This window comes from Calliphora vicina, chromosome 2, assembly GCF_958450345.1.
Source record: "Calliphora vicina chromosome 2, idCalVici1.1, whole genome shotgun sequence".
Classification (NCBI taxonomy): Eukaryota; Metazoa; Arthropoda; class Insecta; order Diptera; family Calliphoridae; genus Calliphora; species Calliphora vicina.
In genome coordinates, this window is record NC_088781.1 from 24703948 (window position 1) to 24728218 (window position 24271).

Consider the following 24271-nt stretch of genomic DNA (forward strand, 5'->3'; position numbering starts at 1 on the left):
AGGTTTACAACAAATTTTTTTGAAAAAAGATCTTAATCTAAAAATAATTTATAAACCTTTTCAAAAAGGCGGCATAGTGTTTAAAATTAGAAAGTATTTATGCAGTTGAAAATGAAAGTTCCACTTTCTTCCCTATTTATATCATACATTTAGATAGAATAGGGGGAATATTAAATAATTATTTAATTTAATAATTGTGTATGGAAATTTTGTTTTAAAGTGAAATAAATTCAAATGTGTACTAAAATATTGTAACGTTCTTTTTTACTTTTTTACGAAGCCCTAATAACATTTTTTACAACTGTGTATGGATAGAAAATGAACTTTGAATGAACCCTTTAATTAGTGTTTTTATTATGTACTAAAATTTGACATTGCAATGCCTACGTCATTTGACATTTACTAAATGCTGTTGATATATTGTTGTTATTGTATCTTATTGCATTTTTTTGTCAAGGCAAAACTGCCGGTCAATAAATTCACTTGTCAAACAAGCTTCTTTTTTAATTATTTTTTAATAAAAACTTGTAAATTGTTTAGCAAAAACTTTGTAATTCCATTAAAGCAATCATGTCAAATAACAATAATCAATGGGAAGTGGTTACCAAATCGAAAAAGCAAAAAAATTTCGAAAAAAAGGTAGTGGCCCATAAAGAAAAGAAAAAGGAAGAAGCTTTGCTACCAAAATTGGAAGAAATTTGTGAGTATATATTTAATTAAAGGCATTTAAATTTTATTAAATGTAAAAATGTTTGTTATTTGTAGTGCCTTCACATCAATATCGTAAGATTGTTACCGGTCGTGGTGGTCAAGAAGACCACTCACCAACCAAATCAAATGCCAGTTCGAAGTCCAAAAGTTCTACACCTAAAAAAATTAACAAAACTTCTAAAGAGTCTACGCAGCAGCGAGATTCTAATAAGAAACCTAAAAGTGATGCTAATAAAGCGCCCGCTAAACCCAAAAGTCTGGAGCAGGCTTTTAAGTATTTAACAGCTGATGAATTTGCCTCGCATTTAAAACAACTAAAGTTAATATATCCGGGCTCTAAATTGGCCTGGTTGAAAGAGGTATTTATAGCAACAAATTTATAGATTTGTTATTTTAACATTAATCGGTGTATTTTTTAACAAAAATTGTTTTCAGTATATACTTATTCTTTCTAGTTTAATATAATTTGATTTTATCTTTTGCAGATTGCTAACTATTTGAATTCCAGTTTACCATTTGAATGTGATCCCATATTTTCTGGTAAATCCATAACATATCCTAGCAATTTAGCTTCTCCCGCCTTTAAACAAGCTGTACTCGATTTTCTTTCATCTCAGGGTGAAACAAATCTAGAGTACTTTTTCCATTATACTCTATTGGAGAGTATGTGCACGGAACTGAATAAAAATCAACCTGTTATTGGTTATAAAGTAAGTCCAGCAGTTTTTAATTTAGTGTTTTTCAATTTGTTTATGTCTGTTTCACATTTAGTTTCTTCTACAATTAATTGCTCAAAATTGGCCACAAATATGTTCAAATAAAATGGCCAATACCGCCATGCTAAGGGACTCCTATCAAAATCGCAGTAATATATGTCTAAGTATATTATGGGCAATAGGCCAGGGTGGCTATCAAAATCTGATGGAGGGTATTAAAGGTAATTTGTGTCCATCATGCACTTATATTTTGAAACAATTATTTTGAATAATTTATACCTATACATTTTTCTTTTTTCCCAAAAAAAAAGTCTGGCAAAATTTAATGTTGCCCAATTTAACCCTGAAAAGCTATAGTCGCTTTATCACAGATTATATTGAAAAAGTATTAAATACCGCCATTGATCAAAGTTTGAATATGAATCAGAATGAATTTTTTGTCACCTATAATGTTTTGAAGACAGCATACCCTGGTTTACCGCGTGAGTGTCAACAAGCTTTAAGGCGTAGTTCTTCATTATTTTTGGTAAGCCACAAACATATTTAAATAAAAGAAATCCCATTGATATTATTATAATTTTCTTTATTATTTTAGCAAACATATATTATTAATACCAGCAGCCATGCAAATCTCTTTGTAAATTTGTTAAGAGACAATGAAATAAATGGTTGTTTGTCGGCTTTATTACACAATGATGACTGTTTCAAAGTTTGGAAAATGAATTATAAGAAACAATTGGTCCCAACCAGAAATTTATTAGAAAAACTGGGTAAGTACTATTTGAAAAAAAAATATAATATAGACAAATTTGAAATTAATTATTTTTTAGAAACAGAAATATTTGATAGTGCCACCTCGTTGGCCATGTCACCAACATTCCATAACTTTTTACTTGAGGCTGAAGTATTGAATACTGAATTAGATGCTAGTAAAAAACGTGATCCAAATGTTGATATACTAATGGAATTGGTTAAGGTAAGTTTTAATTAATATTTTTATTAACTTTACCATGAGTGGTAATTTTGCCATTCCGTTTGTAACTTATGCATTATTCATTTGTAATCCTATAAAGTATATACATATATACTGGATCTTTATATGTAGGGAATGTTATTATATCCGTTTTTCCGTGTGTTGGCTCAAATTCATATATCCGACGGAGTTAATAAAACAGATATAATCATGCGAATTTTAGTATTAAAAATCACCAAATTCGGTCCATAAATGACCATGATATATAAGTTTGTCTTTTGGTTTGTAGTTTCTTCATTTTTCATTTGCGATCCCATAAATTATATTATATTCTGAATCATATCCTCTATCAATGCAAACTGTTTCTTTAATCTAGTACGAAACTGTCGTAGGCGTATGACGTTTACGCCAACTACGATAAGGGTGAATATTTATACCTGTATACTTTGATGAAGGGTATATAAGACACGGCACAGCCGATAATATCTCGAATAATATCTATATGTACATTAGGCATACAAATAATTTTGGCGAAATTTTTGGCATACCACCACGTGATGGCCAATGTTGTATATGTAATGAAAATCATTTTTTTAGCTCATTTGGAATCAAAAACATCACGCACTATCACCAATTTCTAAAATAAACCAAACTTTTTTTCCTCTGAAAAATTATATAAATAATTTCATAATTGTTTTTGCAAGTGTGAGGAATACTTCCCTTATTTAAAAATTATCTTTTGAAGTATGTCCGCAGTTATTATTAAAATAAAATATATTGTATTTCAAAATAATTGAAAATATTCAATGCAAAACTTTATTGCGTTTGGTGCGTGAACTTTTTTAACAACCGCAAAAAAATAATACCATGGTTTTTTATATTTTTTAATGCTCTATTCGACTATGCTATGCCAATTTGCATATTTCCAAAAATTGTCAATAGTTATATCCCGTATATATATATACGTATACGTATATACATATATATAATATATATATATCAACTGATAGTTATTTTATAGGCATGTCCATCGGTGTATACTTAGACTTATAAATTCGAACGTCTATGCACCAATTTCAATAATTTAAAATATTATTATTAATCAGATTATTCTCAAGAAAAGGAAACTAAAGTTAAAGATATACATATGTATGTATAAAAATCGGATCAGATGAATATAGCAATTTTTTGTTTTGACAGATAGAATTTGTAAATTATAAAAAATATATTAAGATAATATAACATATATTTTAATTAAACTTAAATTGTTCATTCAAGTTATAAATTGAAAATATATTTGAAAAAAAGTGCCATTACATATTTAATTTTACATTTCGACGCGAAAGTATTCTATCTGACAAAGCGGCAAAATAAGTTTACTGCCATTTTTTACAACACTGTGGGTAGTAATGACGATGAATATTAGAATTCATTTTCAGGGTTGCTCTTGTTTGTTATTGTCGTTAAGTAATCGAATAAAATGTTTGTGAAATGAAATGCAACGAAAGGCTCAAAAGAAGAAACTTTATTGATTGATTAAATTTGTCTTTAATTCAAATCTATTACAAATATGCTTTAGGCAATTCAGTTTATTTTGTAAATTATTAAAAACAAATTGAATGAAAAAAAAAAATATTTCGATTAGATTTGAATTAACAAAAATGTAACCATTCAAACGTTGAATGAAATTTATTATGAGTTAATTCATTCATTAAAAGCTGAAGCCATCCAAATGTAGGTTTAAAATCTTGCATCTCATCAGCAATTTTTTTTGTTGGTCTTTTCCAATATAAGTCAAATCACAGCTCTATCACTTTTGGTGGAGCCCTTGATAGCCTTCGAATTTCTGTAAGTGAATATTTTTCCCTATAATTATGTTTATAGTGGTCTTGGAGCACCACTTATATTTTCCACAAAGCTCATCTATATCAATTCTTTTCTAGTCAGAAAGAATTAAAACTTCTCAGATTAGAACAAAGTTAAATTGTTTAAAAAATTTACTACTTTCTATTGTGCCATATTCGAAACTATTTTAAATATTGTCATAATCTTTAGAGCATTGGTTCCAGCAGTACGCCCGCGGGCACCGTCTATGTGTGAGTTTCTTATACATGTGAAACCGATATTAAAAAACGAACATGAGTTATTTTAAAAGTGTTGCCAGTGAAGGATATTTTCATAAGAAATTTGGTTCAGTGTACACACATCGTAACACTAAATGAAGCAAATCTATTGTTGTGAGAGTTTGGTTAACAATGCTTTAGAGCCTCCATCAGGTTAATTAAATTTTAAAATTACCAAAATATTGATGGGATGGTATCTCGAAGTCGAAGGAAGTGGGTCGACAAAACTTCTACAGTCCAAACACAGTTTTTGGACAGTATTTAGAGTATTCGCAACCGGTTTTGTCATCATGGAAAACTCGACCAGTTTCTGGTTTCTTTATCTCTTCGGTTTTTTGACAAACCGGTTTTTTGAGACGGTTAACGGATGTATGACCCCTTTCACATTAGTCAATATATATGTTTGTTGATGTCAGAGGTAAGGTCGGGTTAAGGAGAACAATTTTTCAAATTTGAGTACAGACATGCTTGCACACGGCAAGTTGGTTTGTTTTTTATTCATGTTTTTGAATGAAACTTTTACACTAGGCAACTATATTGCCTAGTGTAAAAGGGGCCAAAGGAAATATATTTTCTGAAAGTATTCGGTTAAACCGGATACCGGTTTTTTGGCCACTAAAGGTATTGCTACACTAAATTCCCAAGAAACTTTTTGGGAGATCAAAATAATGTCCACCGACATAAAAAAAATTGTGTTGAAAATAGGGATAGTATGCTTATTAATACATATGCGTTTTGAAGTAAAATATAATAAAAATTCATTATTATTAATATGAATAAAATATGGGAAAATAAAAAATTTTACAGTAAAACGTGTGATTCAAAAAGATATTAATTAGTTTTCTTTAAGTTTCGAAAAAAAACATAAATTTTTCTATAAATTCGCTCCCATATGTAACCATTTATTTTTAAATTAATATAAGAGAAACCAACTATTCAATATAAAAATGCAACACTGATACCATGTTATTACAATAGCACTGGCAACCCTTAAAAATATTACTTTTCTTATCAGGGATTCATCGCTTTCGTGTTCATTTTACACACAAAAAAACGAGTTTATTTTCGAAGAAAGAAGAAACAAATATTTTTTTTAGTAGTGACTCGCAGCAATTTGAGAGAACAGCACCGCCGATTATTTAAGCGACGATAAAAAAAGTGAAATATAATTGGTACTAAAGAAATTAGCAGCAAAAATTATATATTTAAATTGAGTTTTATCCAACTAAAGTTTATTATTTATTAACAGAAATGTGCAAACATTATTTGCCACAAAAAAGAAATGTGCAACGTGTTTATTTTCCCGGAAAACAAAAGTCAATCTCTTTTTTTTGGATTTTCGAAAAAAGTGGTATACACGACGATGAACCAAAGAAAAGAAAAAAAGAGACGAAAAGAAATGAATACAAAAAAAAGTAAAATAAATGGACTACGTGGAAAATTTTTTCCATAAAAATTTTTGGTATATTTTAAGCCGGTTTATAGAGAAATGTGTTTAATAATAGTGAGATTTTCTTAATTATTTCAATTTTTATGCTGGTTTCTATTCTAATTTACGAAGTAAATGGACACGTATTAAGTTTTTTTTTTGGAGGGGGTGTGGTGTATATTGGCTTTTCCTTTATACATCCCATAACCAAATTTGTATGTGCCATGTTGATGTGCTACCTTTGATAATAGCCAGGGGATGCCAGATTTATGAAATTTTTGTGGCACAAACAATGGGGACATTGTGGGAGATGGTGATATCAGTTACTGTAGAGAAGATATTCAGGCCAATTATGAATAAAAATTTCCCGGGAGTTTTTCTCCTTTTCTCATTTTTTGCTATTCAAATTCAATGGGAAAAACTCCCGGGGAACAAACTCCCACGAAATTTTTTATTCAAGGGTAAAAACTTCCGGGGAATTTTTATTCATAATTAGGCTGATAAGATTTAAAGGGTTCCTAATCGGGAAAATTATCGCGGGAACATTTTCTTCTCAATATTGCAGTATGTTTTCTGCACAGATAATATAAATTAATTGTAATTTGTTGCCAATTCAATGATTCTATTGATTTTTTCGTACTTAATAGCTAAAAATATCTGTTGACAGAGGACTTGAGATTTAAGTAATGGAAATTTTGACACCCCAACTAAAATTGTTCAGATTTTTTTTAACATTTCTCGGGAAATTGGAATCCTATTTTGATTGAATTCACTTCATGTTTATGATAGGTATAAAATATTTTATTTATTTATTCAAGATTGTAAAACAATTCCATTTTATGCCAATATATAAATATCTATCAAAATCCTGAGGCATATACTATACATACTTACCCACATTTTCTACATTCCCACGACCCGAGTTCACTCGGCCAAGGGCTGTCAACTCAGCAAACACTGCTGCTACAACAACAACCCCCATTTTATCAATCTCTGATTATTTTTTATCGTGATGATATACTGACAGTTCTGATACAATAATTATATTAATTGGAAATATATCGTTACGAAAAACCAAACCATAATAATAAAAATAAATAGTCCTAAAACATTAACACAAACAAAATCACAAATGCCATCTAACAGATAATTATCTGTATGTTCAAAAATACATAAATTATATTATTACATAGGTACATTCAGATCGACAATAACTGAAGTAAAAATTCTCAGTCTTAGTTCTGAGTATAGATTCGTGCTGAAGCAAACCGGTTGTCGGGTGAACGTACTTTGTAGTACTTTTCTTCGAATCGATATTAGAAACAAATATTGCTTAAAACATAAAAACTACAAATTAAATATAAAAAGCCGGCCGGTTAAATTTGTTTATTTTTACAACAACATTTACGTTACAATTTTATGTATAAATATAGTAAACTAAGTCATGGTAATATTCGAATGTATTGTGTAGCAATATTAAACAAACAACTACTAATTTGTCTGAATTTCAAAATCAAAAGAAACTGAAAGCCAAAACAATTCTGTACAACAGTTTTGTACAAATATTTGTAGTATCCATGTAGATTTAATACGTGCATGTTTAAATGTATATGCAAAATATTTATGAGGTAATGGGTACATAGTTTGTGCTATTTTTTCTATTTTGTAGCAATATTTCTAATTAAATAAGGAAACTAAACAAAAATTTTGCAAACATTAAACATTTTGTTTTAACTCTTGCCAGACATGCATGCTACAGTTACGGAAGACCCATAAAACAAAACCATTTTTAGTTTAGTTGTTGCTGCGGTTCAGTTCATTGCTTTATTGTGGCCTTACTTTGATGTATGTGTTTTACTGGCCATCATAATTGAAAGAAACTATAGACATAATAAATAATAGAGAAAAATAAGCCACGTGTTGAAATATGTAGCTTTCAGCGTCATGAATTCAACAAATTAGATACAAAAAAGAAAAGAAAACGCACAAAATTGGTAAACACAAAGATGGAATGGTTTGATCTTTGAGTGTTTTATGCGTCTCAAAGGTATATATCGTAATAGATAGCGGAGTGGATATAGCCATGTTTGTCAGTCTGTTAAAATTAACTTTTCAAAGCCCCTCAATAACTTACAAGCATGATTAATACATCAATTTATCGGCTATAGTCTTAATTTAAAATCGATCTACAAATGGCTGAGATTAAAGCAAGAACCTGGATTTTTTTTACCTAAATATTTTTTCATCAAATTTTTTTTTCAATATTTTTCGTATAGGTATGGTTCGGTAAAGGTATTTAAGACTAAATTAAATGCTACAGTCAGTCTTAAAGACAAAATTTTTCTTTTGTGGCTGAAAAATTTTAGTTGGGGTGACAAAAATTAAGTCATTTAAATGGTAATTATTCTATGCTAACTGATTTTCTGTTGCTTGTATCAAAAAAGTCTATTGATATAAACAAATTATTCGACTGGCAACAAATAACAACGAATCTTTTTTATCTGTGCAGATCTTTTTTTATACTGTTACTTTAAGTAGAAAACTTGTAAAGAAATTCCCTGAAATTTCTAAAAAATATTCCCGGCTAGGAACGCTAATTCGTAAGCATTTATAAAAACTCGTGAATTTGGTTATTTTATTCATCAGCTTTCATTTTAAAACTTATTTGTTTGAGTAATTTTATCACAAATTCCAACAAAATACTCATCAGTCTAGGATTTGTATAGGTATTTAAAAGGCCTATTTGATAGTGTTGTTAGTATGACGAATTTGCAGTAAATAACAGTTTCTTCCACATAGTAATAGTAGTATTCCTACATTAAGTATCTTTTGCATTTGTTAACAATATATTTGTTTTCATTTGTACTATAAAACCTACATTACTTTTTGAAATAACCTCCATATTCTGTTGGGATTTTAACCCAGATAACATACAACATATTTTGTTTGTTTTTTTTTTTTTTAATTTATCAATACAAAATACAGTACAAAAAGAAAAAAGAAAGCTATCAACCTTTCTACCATAATTCATCCAACTCACCAATCAGAATTGAAACACATCATCATTATTTTATTTAAAAACAAGCTGCATTCATTTTTCAAATTTTGTTTACTATACATATATGTATTTATTTTTATATTATACCACTTATGCTTTGAATAAAATTTTAAATAAGTACTTAGTACCTAGCAATTACTGATAACATTTTAACTGAAAAAAAGTGCCAACGTCAAGAATGTTTTTTTATTTTGTAGTAGTAGTTTGCTAATCTTTTTAAAATTTATTTTTGTTGATTTTTAGAACATTGTTATTTTAATTGACTCCTCGTAGGGGAGTTTTGTTTGTCAAATGTAGGTGTATGATGAGTGGTTTATATTGAATTTAAGGTGTATTTTTGACACTTGATAGGTAATTCAATTTATTGTTTATTTTAAAAATTATCTATAAATATTAAAAATTTAAAATGATCAATTAATTAATTGAACATACATACTTGTAAATTTTGTATTCATTTTGTTGAATTGTTTAGTTTTTCTTGTTATATTTTATTAAATTACATGTTAGAGATAAAAACTACAATATAGACAAGCCCCCAAAAAGATATAAAAAGTTTTCAACAGGAATTTTGTTGGAAAAAGTATTCAATGAACCATTATCAATTTTTATTATTGCGTGTATGAATTAAAAATAGGGTATTTTTTCAAGATATTTAACTTTTATTTTGAAACATTTGTATAATATGAATTTATTCAAAGTATTAACCATTGTTAGCTATGACCTTTTCCTATCTTTCTGGCAAGATATGCATTCCGCGCCAAAAGTACTGCTCATATTTTGAGGCCAGAACGAATCAAGCCAATTCGGATACTCTGTTCTGAATGATTGAAGCAATTTGCAGCGATCGAAACAAATAGTTGCGTTTATTACAGGTTCCCTGCTGGCCAGATTTAAACAGCTCATAAACAGCATTTCAGAAATTTTTTCTAGGTCTCTCAGCTTTCAATTCGAATGGTACCCATGTTTGGATGAATGCTGCTGCTTGCAAACGTTTTAAAATTACTGATTAGTAGCCCCCAATGATTTTGCAAGCTTTTGTTGAGTTTGACAACAATCTTCATGGAATAATGCCTACAATTCATGGTCTTCAAACTTTTTTGGCTGGCCTGGGCAATCTTTGTATTCCGTGTCAAAATCATCACTTCTGAACTGTACAAACTATCTCTCGCACATTGAAAGCGATGAAACACATTCATCATAACTTATTTTTCAAATTAAAGAAGTAAAGGTTTTGGTACATTTAACATTGAAGTTATAATTAAACATTATAGCATTTTAAAAGAAATGTATATTATGTTAGTGTTTATAAATATTTCCATCAAATTTTTATATTTGTTGTTACTTATTTAAATTGTTTCAATTTTATCTCAAATACAATATTTACTGTTTATTCTCTATTGCATGTCACAGCATGTAACATCTTCAGATTATTTTCTTTAACGAAATCTTAAATGAAGTCTTTTTTTACAAAGCAAAGTTTAATTTGAGTGTAATAAACAACCATGATAACAACATGTAATCAGTCATTCACTCTCATTTTATGTCTGCACAACAAACCCAGTCATATAAGTAAAATGGAAAAAATACAATAACAATAACAAAATACAATATTATACCCTATTAACTACTCTATCAGGCATGGAAAATTTATTACAATTACACTGTTCTCATAACTTTCCAGTTTATAAAATAATTTAGTGTTTAATTTATTTTATATAGACTTTGTTATTATCAAGTAGGTCTTAAAATAGGGTGGCTAATCAAAACTCTCTAAATATAGGTAAAATATAAATGATTTATAAATTTGTCAGTTTAGTTTAGATCTATCTATAATATAGATTCTATACCTATAGCAAATATTTCAAAAATATTTTGGTTTTACTTCGATTCAATATCAAAATTTCCAACCCTGTCATGCATATGTATACCACTTGCTACCTACCAATCATTCCAGTCTGGCCAAACACACAATGGGTTGATGAGCAAGGGATGGATGGTGGTGGAACGTAACACAAGTGAATAAAATTTCAATCAGCTGTTAAGTTGTTGTGTGCTGCTCTGGTGTAACTTGTGTGCATTGAGGCGAATAACAAATACAATAAAAACTTAACTAAACACATTAATATGCATAAAATGTACGTACCAAGTATGTATATGTATTGACAAAAACAAAAAATCAATAATTATATTAAAAAAAATCAAGTTATTTTTACGTTTTTCGAAAATACAAAACAGTAAAACTAGATAAACAAAAATTGATAAAACTTTGCGCTGGAATTGTGGTACTAATTTGAACAAAGAATTTTGTAAAAATTTAAGATAAATTTAGAATAAGTGATAAAATTTGAAGAATAATTTAAAATAATTTGAAAAGTTAACGATAAAATTTTATTTTTTAATTTATTACAATTCTTCTTTTCACTATTACGAAGGCAATTTTATACGTAGTATAATTATTAATCTTTAAAATATTAGTAATTTCAACCCCCATGTTCATCAAACAATGAGTAAACAGAGGAATTACTATTTAGGTTAGATACCATGGGTAGCAAATCGTCAAGCAGCTCACTTGGGTCCATTCAAACCTGTTTCGCTTGTTCCCAACGAGATTCTCTGATGAAGGAGTGGATGCTTCTCTGATTCACCATTGATAACTCATATAAACACGAAAGGAAGGGTGTTCCATAAATACGTTCCCTCAAGTTTGATACAGTCTCCTCCTCTTCATCACATCGATAGCCGAAATTGAGCTTATTGCCGAAATTCAGCTTAATTTATTGCTGCGAATTTTGTGTAAGAACTTTACATCCAAGTTACGCAAAGTATGCGCTAGCCGCTGTGTCCACATACACGAAATCATATTTAAACTTAGTGCCATAAAATTATCTAATTATTTGGTCAATTCACAAGGTCTCCTATCATGTCATATTGTCATAATATTCTAATATTTCACAATGGTTTAAAAATGTTGTTATTGCCTTTCAAGCTAGAAATGTCCTAGAAATAATACTACTCTGTATGGTATGTTTATTGTAATATCGTAGCCAACCAGAGAGACCTGCGCCGAACGCCTAAGAATCTGTTAAGCCGAGTCGTGAAATATTAGGATACCTTGTGAATTTAACAATTGTAATTAAAGCTAATTGGATGGATATTAAAAACGTATTATCTGTATTATTTTAATTTAAAGTTCTCCGCATCTATAAAAATAAATATTTTTTTACTTTAGGCAAAGGTTTGATTTAAGCATTCAAAAACAAGCTCATATTTGCCCTTGATTGTTCTAACAAAAAAAAATGGGAAACATCAAGACTCTTATCTGTGATTTACAGAAACTTTGAACCATTATTGTTAAAACATTTGCTTAAAACAACCGGTATTGGCCTTTGTACCTTTTGTTTTAAGATTAAAAGAAAGTCATTAGAAATTTGAAATATTAAAACAGCTAGCTAGATAACTTCGCAGTATTCGTATATATGTATAATACACCCAATTTATTATTTATTTAAAAACATTTCATAAATTTTGTGAAAGTTTTTTCTTTCTATTTTATATAAAAAAACCCGCTGCACATTTCTTTAAATAAAATAAATAACAAGTAATAAACAAAACTCGATTTAAGCAAATATAACCAAAAGCAAATTGTTTTAATTAATAATAGATAATAAAAACACAAACATATTTCTTTCTCCTGTCTAGTTTTAGTTAAGCTACAAGTCTTACTTTTTTATTAATATTGTTAAAATTTTGATACTCAAATTTTAAATAATACATTTTTAAAAACAAAAATGGCACAAAATTCCAAAAGCAATAAGAACAAACAAAACAAACAACAGCAACCTGCTGGTAAAAAGGTAAAAAAATGGATTTTTAATAAAACATAACATAAAAAAATACATAATGCTGCATATTTAATATAAATTCAAACAAACATAATAGAAAATTTATTAATTAATTTGTCTTTTTTCTTCTTTTTTTATAAAACATTCAGAGTGTACAAGAGAAAACCGCACAACAAAAGAAGAAACAAACCACAGAACAAAAGAAAAAGCGTTGCGGTTGCTGTAAATGGGCTTTGGGTAGCATAGTGCTGGTTGCGTTGATCGCTGGTGCTCTTCTCTATGATACCGAAGTGAATGGTAAAGGTGTTTTTGCCAAATCCGCCACTGGCAAAATTTTGCAAAATGCCGGCGTTTTACCGCATGTTGAAAAGGCTTGGTACACATCAATGAGTGCTGCCGCTCGTGGTTACAAATGGGCTGAGAAGAATTTGCCACCCTACACAAAACCCATTTGTCAATTGGTTTGTGATGTCTCCAAATTGGTGCGTAATGCTGCTTGCAATGCCTTTACCGCAACCAGGGATTTGTTTAACGCCAAATTACCCGTAGCAGCTGAATTCGTAAGTTTTTAGAAATCTTAATTTACTATTTCATTTAATATATGAATGAGACAATCATATTTTTAATCATAGTTTAAAATGTTTATTGTCTTTATGACATCACCTTTTTAGAAATATATTAATCACCTTTAAATTGTTGTTATTGTATGTTTCTTGTTTTTTCATTTCTCGTATGAGTTTTAAGTTTCTATTAAGCAGCTTCTTAGTTTTTTGACCTTATATTTTCTATTCATCTCAAGTGGTTTTATCCATGTTGTTTTTTTTTTTAATTGGTATAATTTTATCTCATTTTATTATGAATTAAGATTTCTTTATAATGCATTTTTTGTTTCTGAAGTCTTAAATATACGGAGTTTGCTACCTATGTTTTAGGATTTAGCAATAACGGTGAAGCATACACAGCCCAATTATGAATAAAAATTCCCCGGGAGTTTTTTCCCTTTTCTCATTTTTCCTATTCAAATTCAATGGGAAAAAACTCCCGCGGAATTTTTTATTCATAATTGAGCTGACAACAAAGTTATCAAGCTTTATGGTTAGCATTTTTGCAAAACACTTTCTATAATAAGCCTTTATAAATAAAATAAAGTATATTATTTCTAAAAGTAAGAGCTTTTTTCAAAAATTAAAAAAAAAAAGTTTTTTGATTTTCAAAAATCACCAATTAATTTTTCAACATTTGACAATTTTACACAAAAAATTTATTTTTTTTTAGAAAACATCTCCAATTTTTTTTAAGAAAGTCCAAAAATCAGCAATTTTACCATTTTTTAACTTCATAATTTTTAAAAGAAAAAAATAAAAAATCATATTCTTAACAAAATATAAATCACAATTTAGGTATTTTTGATTATAGGACCGAGTTATTTTCGGTGTCTGCTCAAAACATATACATACTGGCCGCCTTATTAGATTCTGTTCTAGAGTGTCCAAAAAATCGGCAAATTTAAAAAACCGGTTTCCGGTTTAACCGACAAGATGTGTTTTTGAAAAAACCGGTTTTGATTTTTATTTTTTAAAAACCGATTATCCGGTTTCGGTTTTTGTCTTCAAAAAAATAAAAAATACGCTAATTTAAAATTTTTGAATTCTTAAGGCAATAATTTTATATATTTCACGAAGTATTGTCAAATGCTACAATTTTCTATAAAACTAATCAATATTTTAAAAAATGGTATCATAAAAATATGTTTAAATGAGCTTTTGGAAATATGTTTCATAAAACCGGTTAACCGTCTTACAAAAACCGGTTTTTCAAAAAAACGAAATGTTTAAGAAAACTGAAACCGGTCGAGTTTACAAAGATGAAAAAACCGGTTGACCGGTTTTCGGTTTTGGATGCTCTAATCTGTTCCCTTAATTTTCATATAACATAACAAATCAAACCTTTTATAATTCGCTTCGAACACTAAAACTCTAAAATTATAATTATTTTTATTACTTTTTGCAGTTGGAGCAATACGTGCCCGGTTTACCCAAGAAAATTGAAAACACAGCAGGTACTGTAAAAACGGTTTCATTGGACTTTTATGGCAAGGCTTTGGCTTTCTTCAAGACTCAAGTGTTGGTGTAAGTATTTAAAAATGCTTAATAACTAATAATAATTTTACCATTAATAATAATTCTTCTCTCAACATTTACAGTGGACGTTTGTCACCTGAAAATTTAAGTAACACCTATAATCAAACTCAAACTTTGGCTTTGGAATACTTCAATCAATTCCATAAAAAAGTTGATGCCTATGCTAAACTGAAATGATTTCCCACAACAGCAGCAGCAGCAAATGACATCCTACTAAAACATTCACATCAACAACAACAACAGCAGCAGCATCAGTCACATTTGTAAAAAGAAGAAAACAACAAATAAAAACATAAAACAAAATGTGGATTATTGCTAGAAATCACAAGTACAGCAGCAGCCATATTGTATCAAATCTAGATCTACATAAATGAAACAAAAACAAAACATAACAAACAAACGAAATATCTCAACATCATGTCTCGACGTGTGTGTGCTGTAAATTTAATTCTAGTTTAATAGTTTTTACTCTATTCTATACAGAAAACAAACATGCAGCAGTTGTCTATAAAAACAAACAAAAAGCTGCAATTAGCGAAAAAAAAGAAAAAAATATTTTATAAAAGAAAAAAAATAATAAAAAAAATTTAAATAAAAAAATTGTAATAATTGGTTTAGTAAATGAAAAGTGTGTTGCTGGAAAATGTGTTAATGAATTTTAATTGTATATTTAGATTTGTTAATAATTTTTTCATTTTGAAATCAATATCTTAAATATACAAACATTTATAATAATACATCATACATATTTAAGCGAATAAAATAAAGTCAACCATTACTGATACAAAAAACAGCATTACAGCAACATTTAAATATCCCAAAAATTATGTTGATGTTAATTAAGAGACCACCACCAACCACCTTCACTTTAAACATTTTTGAATGAATATACTTTAAAATTGATATTAAATAACCAATAATAGCAGAAAAAGAGCTTTAATAATTCTGGCCATTTAGTTGGCCTTTTAAAAATAAAATATTTCCAATTTAAAATTCCATTTGCAAAAATGTTTCGTGTCAAACTAATTTAAGAATTAGAGAATTACAAATCATGAAATAAATAAATGATTTTTCTACTTTTTAATGAAAAAAAACAACAACATTCTAAACATTATTGAGCATTTCTATTTAATATGTTCTTAATTAAGTTGTGCTTTCGAAGCAAATCTCTATTATTCCAATTTATTTAAAAGTAAAACAAACAGTTTAATTTAAGTTGGCTTTCATCTCTTTATGTTAATTTTTTTAAATATATTTTTTATTTTATTTAGTTTTCTTTGAAAAGTGTAGTAGTCTTTTTTTAAATAAAATTGATTAACAAAAACAATGAAAATAATTATGTGTAGTTTTATTTATTTTTGGGACAAATTTTTGTATGAAAACGATTCATATTTGAACAGTTTTGAATTTTTTTGTGAGCTTTATTTAGTTGAATTTTGTACATGTAGTGAATTTATTCAATAACTAATTTTTTCATCCCTAACGTATGCTATATATTTTTGGTATCTAATAATGTTATTCACCTTAGCAGTGCTGCCAGACCATGATTATTTAAATATTAACTGAATGTTATTAAATCGTTACTTTTATTAATAGAGGTTCCATGGTTTTTTTGCTTATATCTCAGCTATTTGTGTCACGATTTTCCCGAGAGGCAATAAACTGTAAAAATAATTGTAATATTTAAAAAAAAATTAGTTCCATTATGAAAATAGTCCATTTTGAATATGATTCTGTTATACTTTTTTAAATTTTATATTGTGTTTGTGGAAATAACATACAATTTTGAGTTATGACCATACGACAATCACGATTATTTTATCAAAAAACTTATATATATCATTACCAGTCATGGTGAAGGGTATAAAGTATACTAGTTTTAAAATAAGCATATTCACAACACTTTTTATGAGAAAATATTTGAAAGCGATATGAAAAATTATACTAACTTTCAACACAGATAAATGGTTAGGCTGACGGTTATTGCAAAAAACGTAATATTTTGAAGACCTTTTAAAATATAGCAACGTTTAATTAATGAGGGGTACAAACATTTTTTTGTGTCAATGAATTCTAAAGTCTTGGTTTCGTTCCAAATTTATCATTTCATGTTATTTTTAATTTATATAAACACAAATTTTGAAATGGCATTGTGGCATAGACATTGTGTCTAGAAGAAGGATAAGTAAGGAATAAATGTGGCGAGATATAGGGCTGTTCGGAAACGCATAATTGCGCTGCATCTGATGAGCACAACCGAAAAGCTTCAGTTAGAAGACTGCAGAAGCATTTTATAAAAAAAATCAAACTCACATCACAAAAATGACTGATGTATTGAAGAAGTAAGTATGTATTAAATAAAATCAAAAATAAATTACGAAAATCATTTTAAAAAATTTAGAATTTTTAAGTAACGACATTAAAATTTCAATATCAGCCCAATTATGAATAAAAATTCCCTGGGAGTTTTTTCCCTTTTCTCATTTTTCCTATTTAAATTCAATGGGAAAAAACTCTCGGGGAACAAACTGCCGCGGAATTTTTTATTCATAATTGGGCTGTATATCTACTTTAGCATTAAGAATCTGAATCATTTTCTGGTTATTTACGATTTGTTACAGTATTTTTCAAAACAAAATCACAAAACTGTGTAAGTTTTGAAAAATTTAAAAATTATAAGATTTTCTAAAGTAAACTTATAAACTAGTACTGAAACTAATTAAAAATGTGTTAATTCGACATAATTTCAATTTTTAAATCTCCTATAGAAATAAAACTCTGTTTTCATTTTATTAATTAATAATTATTTATTTATATTTAGTTATTGATTAAATTATTTACACTTACACGAAAATAATTTTATAAATTGTTTATTAATTATTTATGTATTATATTGTAATATATAGTATGTTTATTTAAAATAATTACAAATACTGTACTGTAAGCAGAATAAGTAATTAAAATAAAAATTATAATAAAAAAAAACCAAATAAATTGACAAAAAACAAGCAAAAATCTTAAAGTCATGAGAAAATCATATTTACAATAATAAAAAATTTAAATCAAATAAATTTAGGATCAATACCAGACAAATTTATAAAGCGATGTATTAATTTCACGGATGGGTTTTGTACTGCATGCTTTATAGAAGTTTTTTTTAATGATTTGTGGGTCTGATTTCGACAAAATTTTCTAATTTTTAATAAAAAAAAGTATATTTTTGTTTTAGAGAAGGAAAAATATAACAAAAAATAAAATTAATGGCACTAACATAAAAATTAAAAGAAAAAAAGAAAATTTTTTAAAAATTTGTTTTAGAATTTCAGTTAAAACGAAAATAAACATAAAATCAGAAAATTAACTTAAAAACTAAATTAATAAACATACACAATTAAACTAACTATTAAATACAAATTAAACAAAATAAAAACATAAAATTGAAGCAATTTACAAAATTTAAATTCAAAAAAGACACACATAAAAAACTTTTTACTTAAATTTGTATTAATCTATTCGTTGAAGAATTATTTTTGAACTTTGTCATAGTTTCAAACATTCCCTGCTACTTTGAATAGCGGATTTTAGTTAGAATTTAAAGAAATATAAAAAAATTATCCATTTCCATTCCTTAAATTTGTTGTTTGAACAAAATTTTTATATACAGCCCAATTATGAATAAAAATTCCCCGGGAGTTTTTTCCCTTTTCTCATTTTTCCTATTCAAATTCAATGGGAAAAAACTCCCGGGGAACAAACTACCGCGGAATTTTTTTATTCATAATTGGGCTGATAATTCAACGAACAGACCTTTTGTTTAATAATAAATATCGTATATAGAATAAAATGCATAGAAATATTTTGGAAATTAACTTTAAATGTTAGTTATTAATTGGAATAAAATATTTCAAAAATTTGTATTGTATATTTTTATAAAATTATGCGTTTAATTTTAAAAAAATAAATGTATAAAAAAGCATAGTTTTATTAAGATTATGAAAAGGAATTAATTCAGTTGACTATGAACAATTTCTGCTATATCGTATCTTTCATACTTTTCAGCTTGGTAGAAAATTTGTTTTTTGTTTACAAAACTCATGCTTCTATGAATATAATTAAATGATTTTCAATACAGACAAATAAACTAGATTTTATTTTTAAAAGATCTAAGAACAGGCAGCTTCTTAAAGTGGATTATTGTAAGCTAACTTCACATTGTAGAAATATTTGATGAAAAAAGCATAATCACTTCTCTTTCCTTTGAACAATTGTTTTCTTTAGTTTAGAAAATATCACAATATAAAATCATTATTACGAGGGTGGGTCAATAAGTCGGCTACTTTTTGAATTTCCCGGCTCTTAACTGAATGGACAATACTGCTTTTGTCAACAAGCATCTGTCAGTTGACTCCTGTCAATATTTGAACAAGCTGCGTCAATTAGTTAGTGTTTGACAGCCATTGAAAGCAGACTACATAAATAGCAATAGAAAACTTACTAATGAAAATGTCAAAGTGGTTGTGGTTTGGAAAGAGTGACACATATATATCACACTCGTTGTCTTTGGAAAATTTTATGTTTTCTTTCATTTCCATTGAAATATGGTTGTCAACGTCAAAATAATCATACGGTTCGATATTACTTTTTTGACAACTGTCATTTGTTTCATATCTGTAATAATCTGTGGTAGGCTACTTCGTATGAGAAAACTTTCTGTAATACTCATTTTCCGGCAGTCTCCATGGCAAAAATCCATGACTTAGGCTACGAAATGCTCTCTCATCCGCTCTATTCTCCGGATTTAGCTACGAGTGATTATTTCTTGTTTCTAAATCTGAAGAAATGTCTTGGCGAAAAGAGATTTGACTAACTGATCAACGATGAAATCATCTAACAAAATATAGCTATTTTGTTGACCTCGGCAAATCTTATTTTTGGCTGGAATAAAAAAATTGGAGAAACGTTAGACGAAAACCTCTGTTTCATTCAAAAAAGCAATGACGCATTTTTTCTCTTGAATGATACATTACATTGATGCTAGATTTGTGTTCTGAAAATATGTTGGACCTTCAAAAAGTTGGACCAAAGGGAAATGATTTTAAACCAATATACAATGCTTCAGGTTTTTAGAATCTTTTGCATAATTAATAACAAATCTTGTACAAATTATATTTTATGGAGTTTGCTACTAATGCATTTCCTCAAAAAATGCTCAAAAATCATCTCAATGGAAAAAAACAGATTAAATTATGATTAAACAGTTTAGTTAAAACTGTTCACATCAAGCTTCCGCAAAACAAAAAAGTATAACAATTTAAGCTTAATTCAGTGAAATTATAATTTAGAATTGAAAATTTCAGCAAATCATTCTCAGTATAACAAATTCTTTGTTCATTTAAAGTTTTTCATTTGAAAAAAACTGGCATAATTATGATGTGAACAGTTAAGTTAAAGAATTTACTTCAAGCTTTCGCAAAAGAAAGTGTACTGAAACATAGCTTCGATTTAATTAAGCTTAATTCAGTACGAAAAATTTCTGCAAATCTTTTTATTAAAACCATTCTCAATATAACAAATTATTTAGCTTCATTCATAGGCATTTATTTTTATAGAGTTCATTAATTGTTCAATTAATTCATAATAAAATTCTATCAACTTTTGAATAGTTCAATTTTTGTTAATTCCAATCTATTCAAAATTGAATGAAAATATTTTTTCTTCATTCAGTTTTGTTTTGCTTTTAATCATTTACAAAATGAATTGAAAAAATTGTCTTTAGGCTTTTTGTAATAGATTTGAATGGAAGAAAATTTAGATTTTATTTAGCTATTTTGCAATAAATTTGAATTAAAGAAAAATTCAATGATTCAATAAGTAATTAATTCTATAGAGAATTAACTAATTCACAAAGGAATAAATTCAATACGTTTGAAGTAGACTTGTGCTTTATAGTTCAGTTCAATGACCGTTCATTTTAGTTCATAGTTAGGTAGCTCATCTAGTTCAATCGCTCTTTTTTGATTTGGAACGACCTAAGTGAACTACCTCTTCAGGCAATTGATGTTTGGTCTGCTGGAATACAAGAAATCATTAGGTTTCAAATTTGGAATGTACGCAGATAATTAAATAAATGCCTCGCAACTAGTGTCCAAAAAACCGTCAAATTTAAAAAGCCGGTATCCGGTTAACAGTGTGTTTTTGAAAAAACCGGTTTTGATTATTGTCTTTTAAAAAAACCGGTTAAATAGTTTCGGTTTTTGTCTTCAAAAAAAACCGGTTAACCAGTTTATATTAAATTTTTGTTTAATATGAAATATGAAAATTTATTTTTATTTCTGGACGCTAATTGGAAATTTGTTAAGAATTACTAAATATTTGGAAATTTATAATTTTTTGAATTCTTAAGGCTCTGTCTTTATGCAATTATTTTATATCTTTTACGAAATATTGCCAAATGCTATAGTTTACTATAAAATAAATCAATTGGGGGATTCAAACGGTCTGCTATTAGGTCGTATTGTCATAATGTCATAAAATATTTTTTTAGTTTAAACAAATTTTTGTTGGGTTTCAAACAAAACATTTATAAACTAATAAGACTTTTTTAACTATGTATGTTTATTGGTTTGTTATAAAATAACACTTTTTTGTTTGCAGCACAAGAAGAATTTGTTTTAACTAAAACAATATTTTACGACATTATTACAATACGACCTAATAGCAGACCGTTTGAATCCCCCAAATATTTTTAAAAATGGTATCAAAGTTTTTCATTAATATGTTTGAATGAGCTTTAGAAAATATATTTCATTAAAACCGGTTAACCGTCTTTCAAAACCGGTTTGTCAAAAAACCGAAACCGGTTAAAAATAAGAATGCAGTTAAAAATGTATGTTTATATACAATTTTTGGTCATTTCAGTAGCGTACGTTTGAATCATTTTAGTTCTTAGCTCAAAAATTGAACTAAGTGATGGAGAAGAATCAAGTGAATCGTTCAATTGAACTAGTTCGTTCATGAACCACCCAAGTCTAGTTTCAAGTTCTTAGGAATTATGCCTAGGAATAAATTCATAATGAATTCTGTAATGGAAGAGATAAGAGAAAAAAAATAATTTAATTTGGAAAATGGAATTAAGGATTAATTCACTCGAATCTTTGGTCTGTACACAGTTAAAAATTTAAGTCTGAGTAGAGTATAATAACATTTAAAATTGTATTATTTGTAAAACTGAATTAATTCATTTGCAAGTTTTCCCAAGAATATTACAAAATATTTGTCAAACAAAATTTAATCGTAATTAACCTCAATATTATGATGTTTATTTAATAAGATGCGTGTTACCGAATTAATTCCTTAATAAGTTCTTTTGAATATTATTTGTATTTGTTTTTGTATTTTGTTTTATAAAATGTTGAATATGTATGAATATGTATAATATTTAATTTGATGTATGCAAGTTTGATTATGTTGTATAAAGTTTAATTTAATTTAATTATGTTGTATATGTTGTTTTTAAACGTTAATAGATGATTATGATGTTAATTTATATGTATATAGTAATAGTAAAATTGTGATGTATTTAGGTGTAGGTTTTTAAACTAATTTTAATGTGATGTGTTTGTGTGGTCATTCGAAATCCCTAAATGTTTATGTTTTTTTTCTTGTAAATTCAATTCAATTCAACAAACAATAAAATTAAAATAAAGAAATTGTAAGAAATTTTCAAGTATCAAACTTAAAATTTCCTTTAGTCTATAATAAAATCTAAACTAATTTATATACCACTTTTTTGTTGTTGTTTTAAATCATAATAATAATAATAATAATATTAATAAAAACTAATAAACTAAATATTTAAAACAGTTATGTCGTTATTTTAAAGCTTAAAAATTTCGGGGTTTTTATATAAAGTTGTTAATGAAATTTTTCCCCCCCAAGTTCCAAATTAGGTTTGTGTTTATTGTGTAAGGAAATTTATTGGAAGATTGCAGCTCGCTGTTGAAATAATAAACGGCGATTTGCTTTTTCCTCGTCTTGGCGACGCCGCTCCTCTTGTTCTTGTCTGATTTCATCATGGAATTTATTAGTTCTTAATTGTTGTTCGATTTTGGCTTCAAAGAAATTCTTAGCACCACTAACACCCACTTCTTCCACACTGATTTCGGTTAGGCGGGCCAAGGCATTGAGACCAGAGTCGGAGTCTAATTCACCGGCTTGGGCTTTGCGGTAAATCAATAAAAACTCCCGGAATGAGATTTTGCCATCGTTATCTTCGTCGACTTCCTTGATCATGTCCTTAAGGCCCAAGTGGGTTTGGGGAGCGCCCAATTTTTCCATCATGTATTTTAATTCGGTCAAATCTAGATAGCCATCATGACCAATGTCATATCTGTAATGAAAGGAGAGGGAAAAAAAAGAAAACATTAGAGATTTAAGTTTTTAATCAGTTCCAAAGTTAAATTCTTTAGTATTTAAGGGTGTATTATGGATGGCAACTGACAGCTATCATTTTCTGTTGCCAAATGTCAAACAGAAACTTGTGGTTGCTCTCTGACAAGGAAATGATGAAGCTTAGATTCATCACTAAACTTCCGAATTCGAATTTCATGTGTAAATTCAATGTTTTGTGCACATTTTCCATTTCAAAAGGTCTTCAATTTAACTTTTCTTCCATTTTATATTCCACCTTCAAAACAAACATAACCTCTGCAGCATGACAACAAACTTGTTTACATTATTTTTGATATTAAAACCTCTTCCCAGCCAAACCTCAAATTCAAGAGAAAACCTACAATTTACATATTTCCTTTAAACATTTTCATTTTCCATTAAAGGCTTAAACAAACATATCCAATACAAAACAACACATACACAAAGATCAATGAAGATGTCAAAACCTCAAAAAATCATTTCCTTCTCTAAATGCTGCTGAATACGTTGAAGTTAAGCAGAAGAAAAAAAAAAGATTTTCAGTTTTTCACCACACGAGCAACAATGTAGTAAAATGATAATCATCATTAGTTTTCTAAAAAAAAAATATTAAACATCAATTATGTAAAATTAGCAGCAAAGAAAATTGTTTAACTTCCTCAAACAGCTGTACAAAACTGCAATATGAAGATGAGCCAAACAATAAAACTGGAAAATTTTCGTAAAAAAAAACTTTTGCAATAATTCAAACCAAATGCTCAATGGTATGGAAAAACATTATTTTGAAAAGATTTCAAATACAAACACACACTAACAATAACATCAACAAAAATTGCGTGTTTTTGTAA

General features: G+C 27.8%; 2 protein-coding genes across 2 annotated transcripts in view; one reads left to right on the forward strand and one right to left on the reverse strand.

Moving 5' to 3' along the window:
• The first annotated feature begins 549 nt into the window (after window positions 1–549).
• On the forward strand, window positions 550–15382 carry Tmem214 (Transmembrane protein 214). Its single transcript, XM_065499326.1, has 10 exons — window positions 550–700; window positions 766–1070; window positions 1197–1421; window positions 1483–1648; window positions 1739–1953; window positions 2023–2197; window positions 2258–2403; window positions 13002–13412; window positions 14863–14981; window positions 15056–15382. Exons 1-10 carry the CDS (start codon window positions 571–573, stop codon window positions 15168–15170), a joined length of 2007 nt encoding a protein of 668 aa, XP_065355398.1. The 5' UTR covers window positions 550–570; the 3' UTR covers window positions 15171–15382.
• A 2392-nt stretch (window positions 15383–17774) lies between these two features.
• Swip-1 (EF-hand domain-containing protein D2 homolog Swip-1) overlaps window positions 17775–24271 on the reverse strand; it is a 66562-nt gene continuing 60065 nt past the window's right edge. The window contains exon 2 of the mRNA XM_065501079.1: window positions 17775–23382. Within this exon, the coding sequence (XP_065357151.1) occupies window positions 22968–23382 (415 nt within the window). The 3' untranslated portion in view covers window positions 17775–22967. The remainder of the gene's footprint in view (window positions 23383–24271) is intronic.

Coding starts and splice junctions, on each gene's coding strand:
- Tmem214 (XM_065499326.1), top strand. CDS start 571: ATGTCAAATAACAATAATCAATGGGAAGTGGTTACCAAATCGAAAAAG. Junction 1,071..1,196: donor AATTGGCCTGGTTGAAAGAG/GTATTTATAGCA, acceptor TATCTTTTGCAG/ATTGCTAACTATTTGAATTC. Junction 13,413..14,862: donor TACCCGTAGCAGCTGAATTC/GTAAGTTTTTAG, acceptor TACTTTTTGCAG/TTGGAGCAATACGTGCCCGG.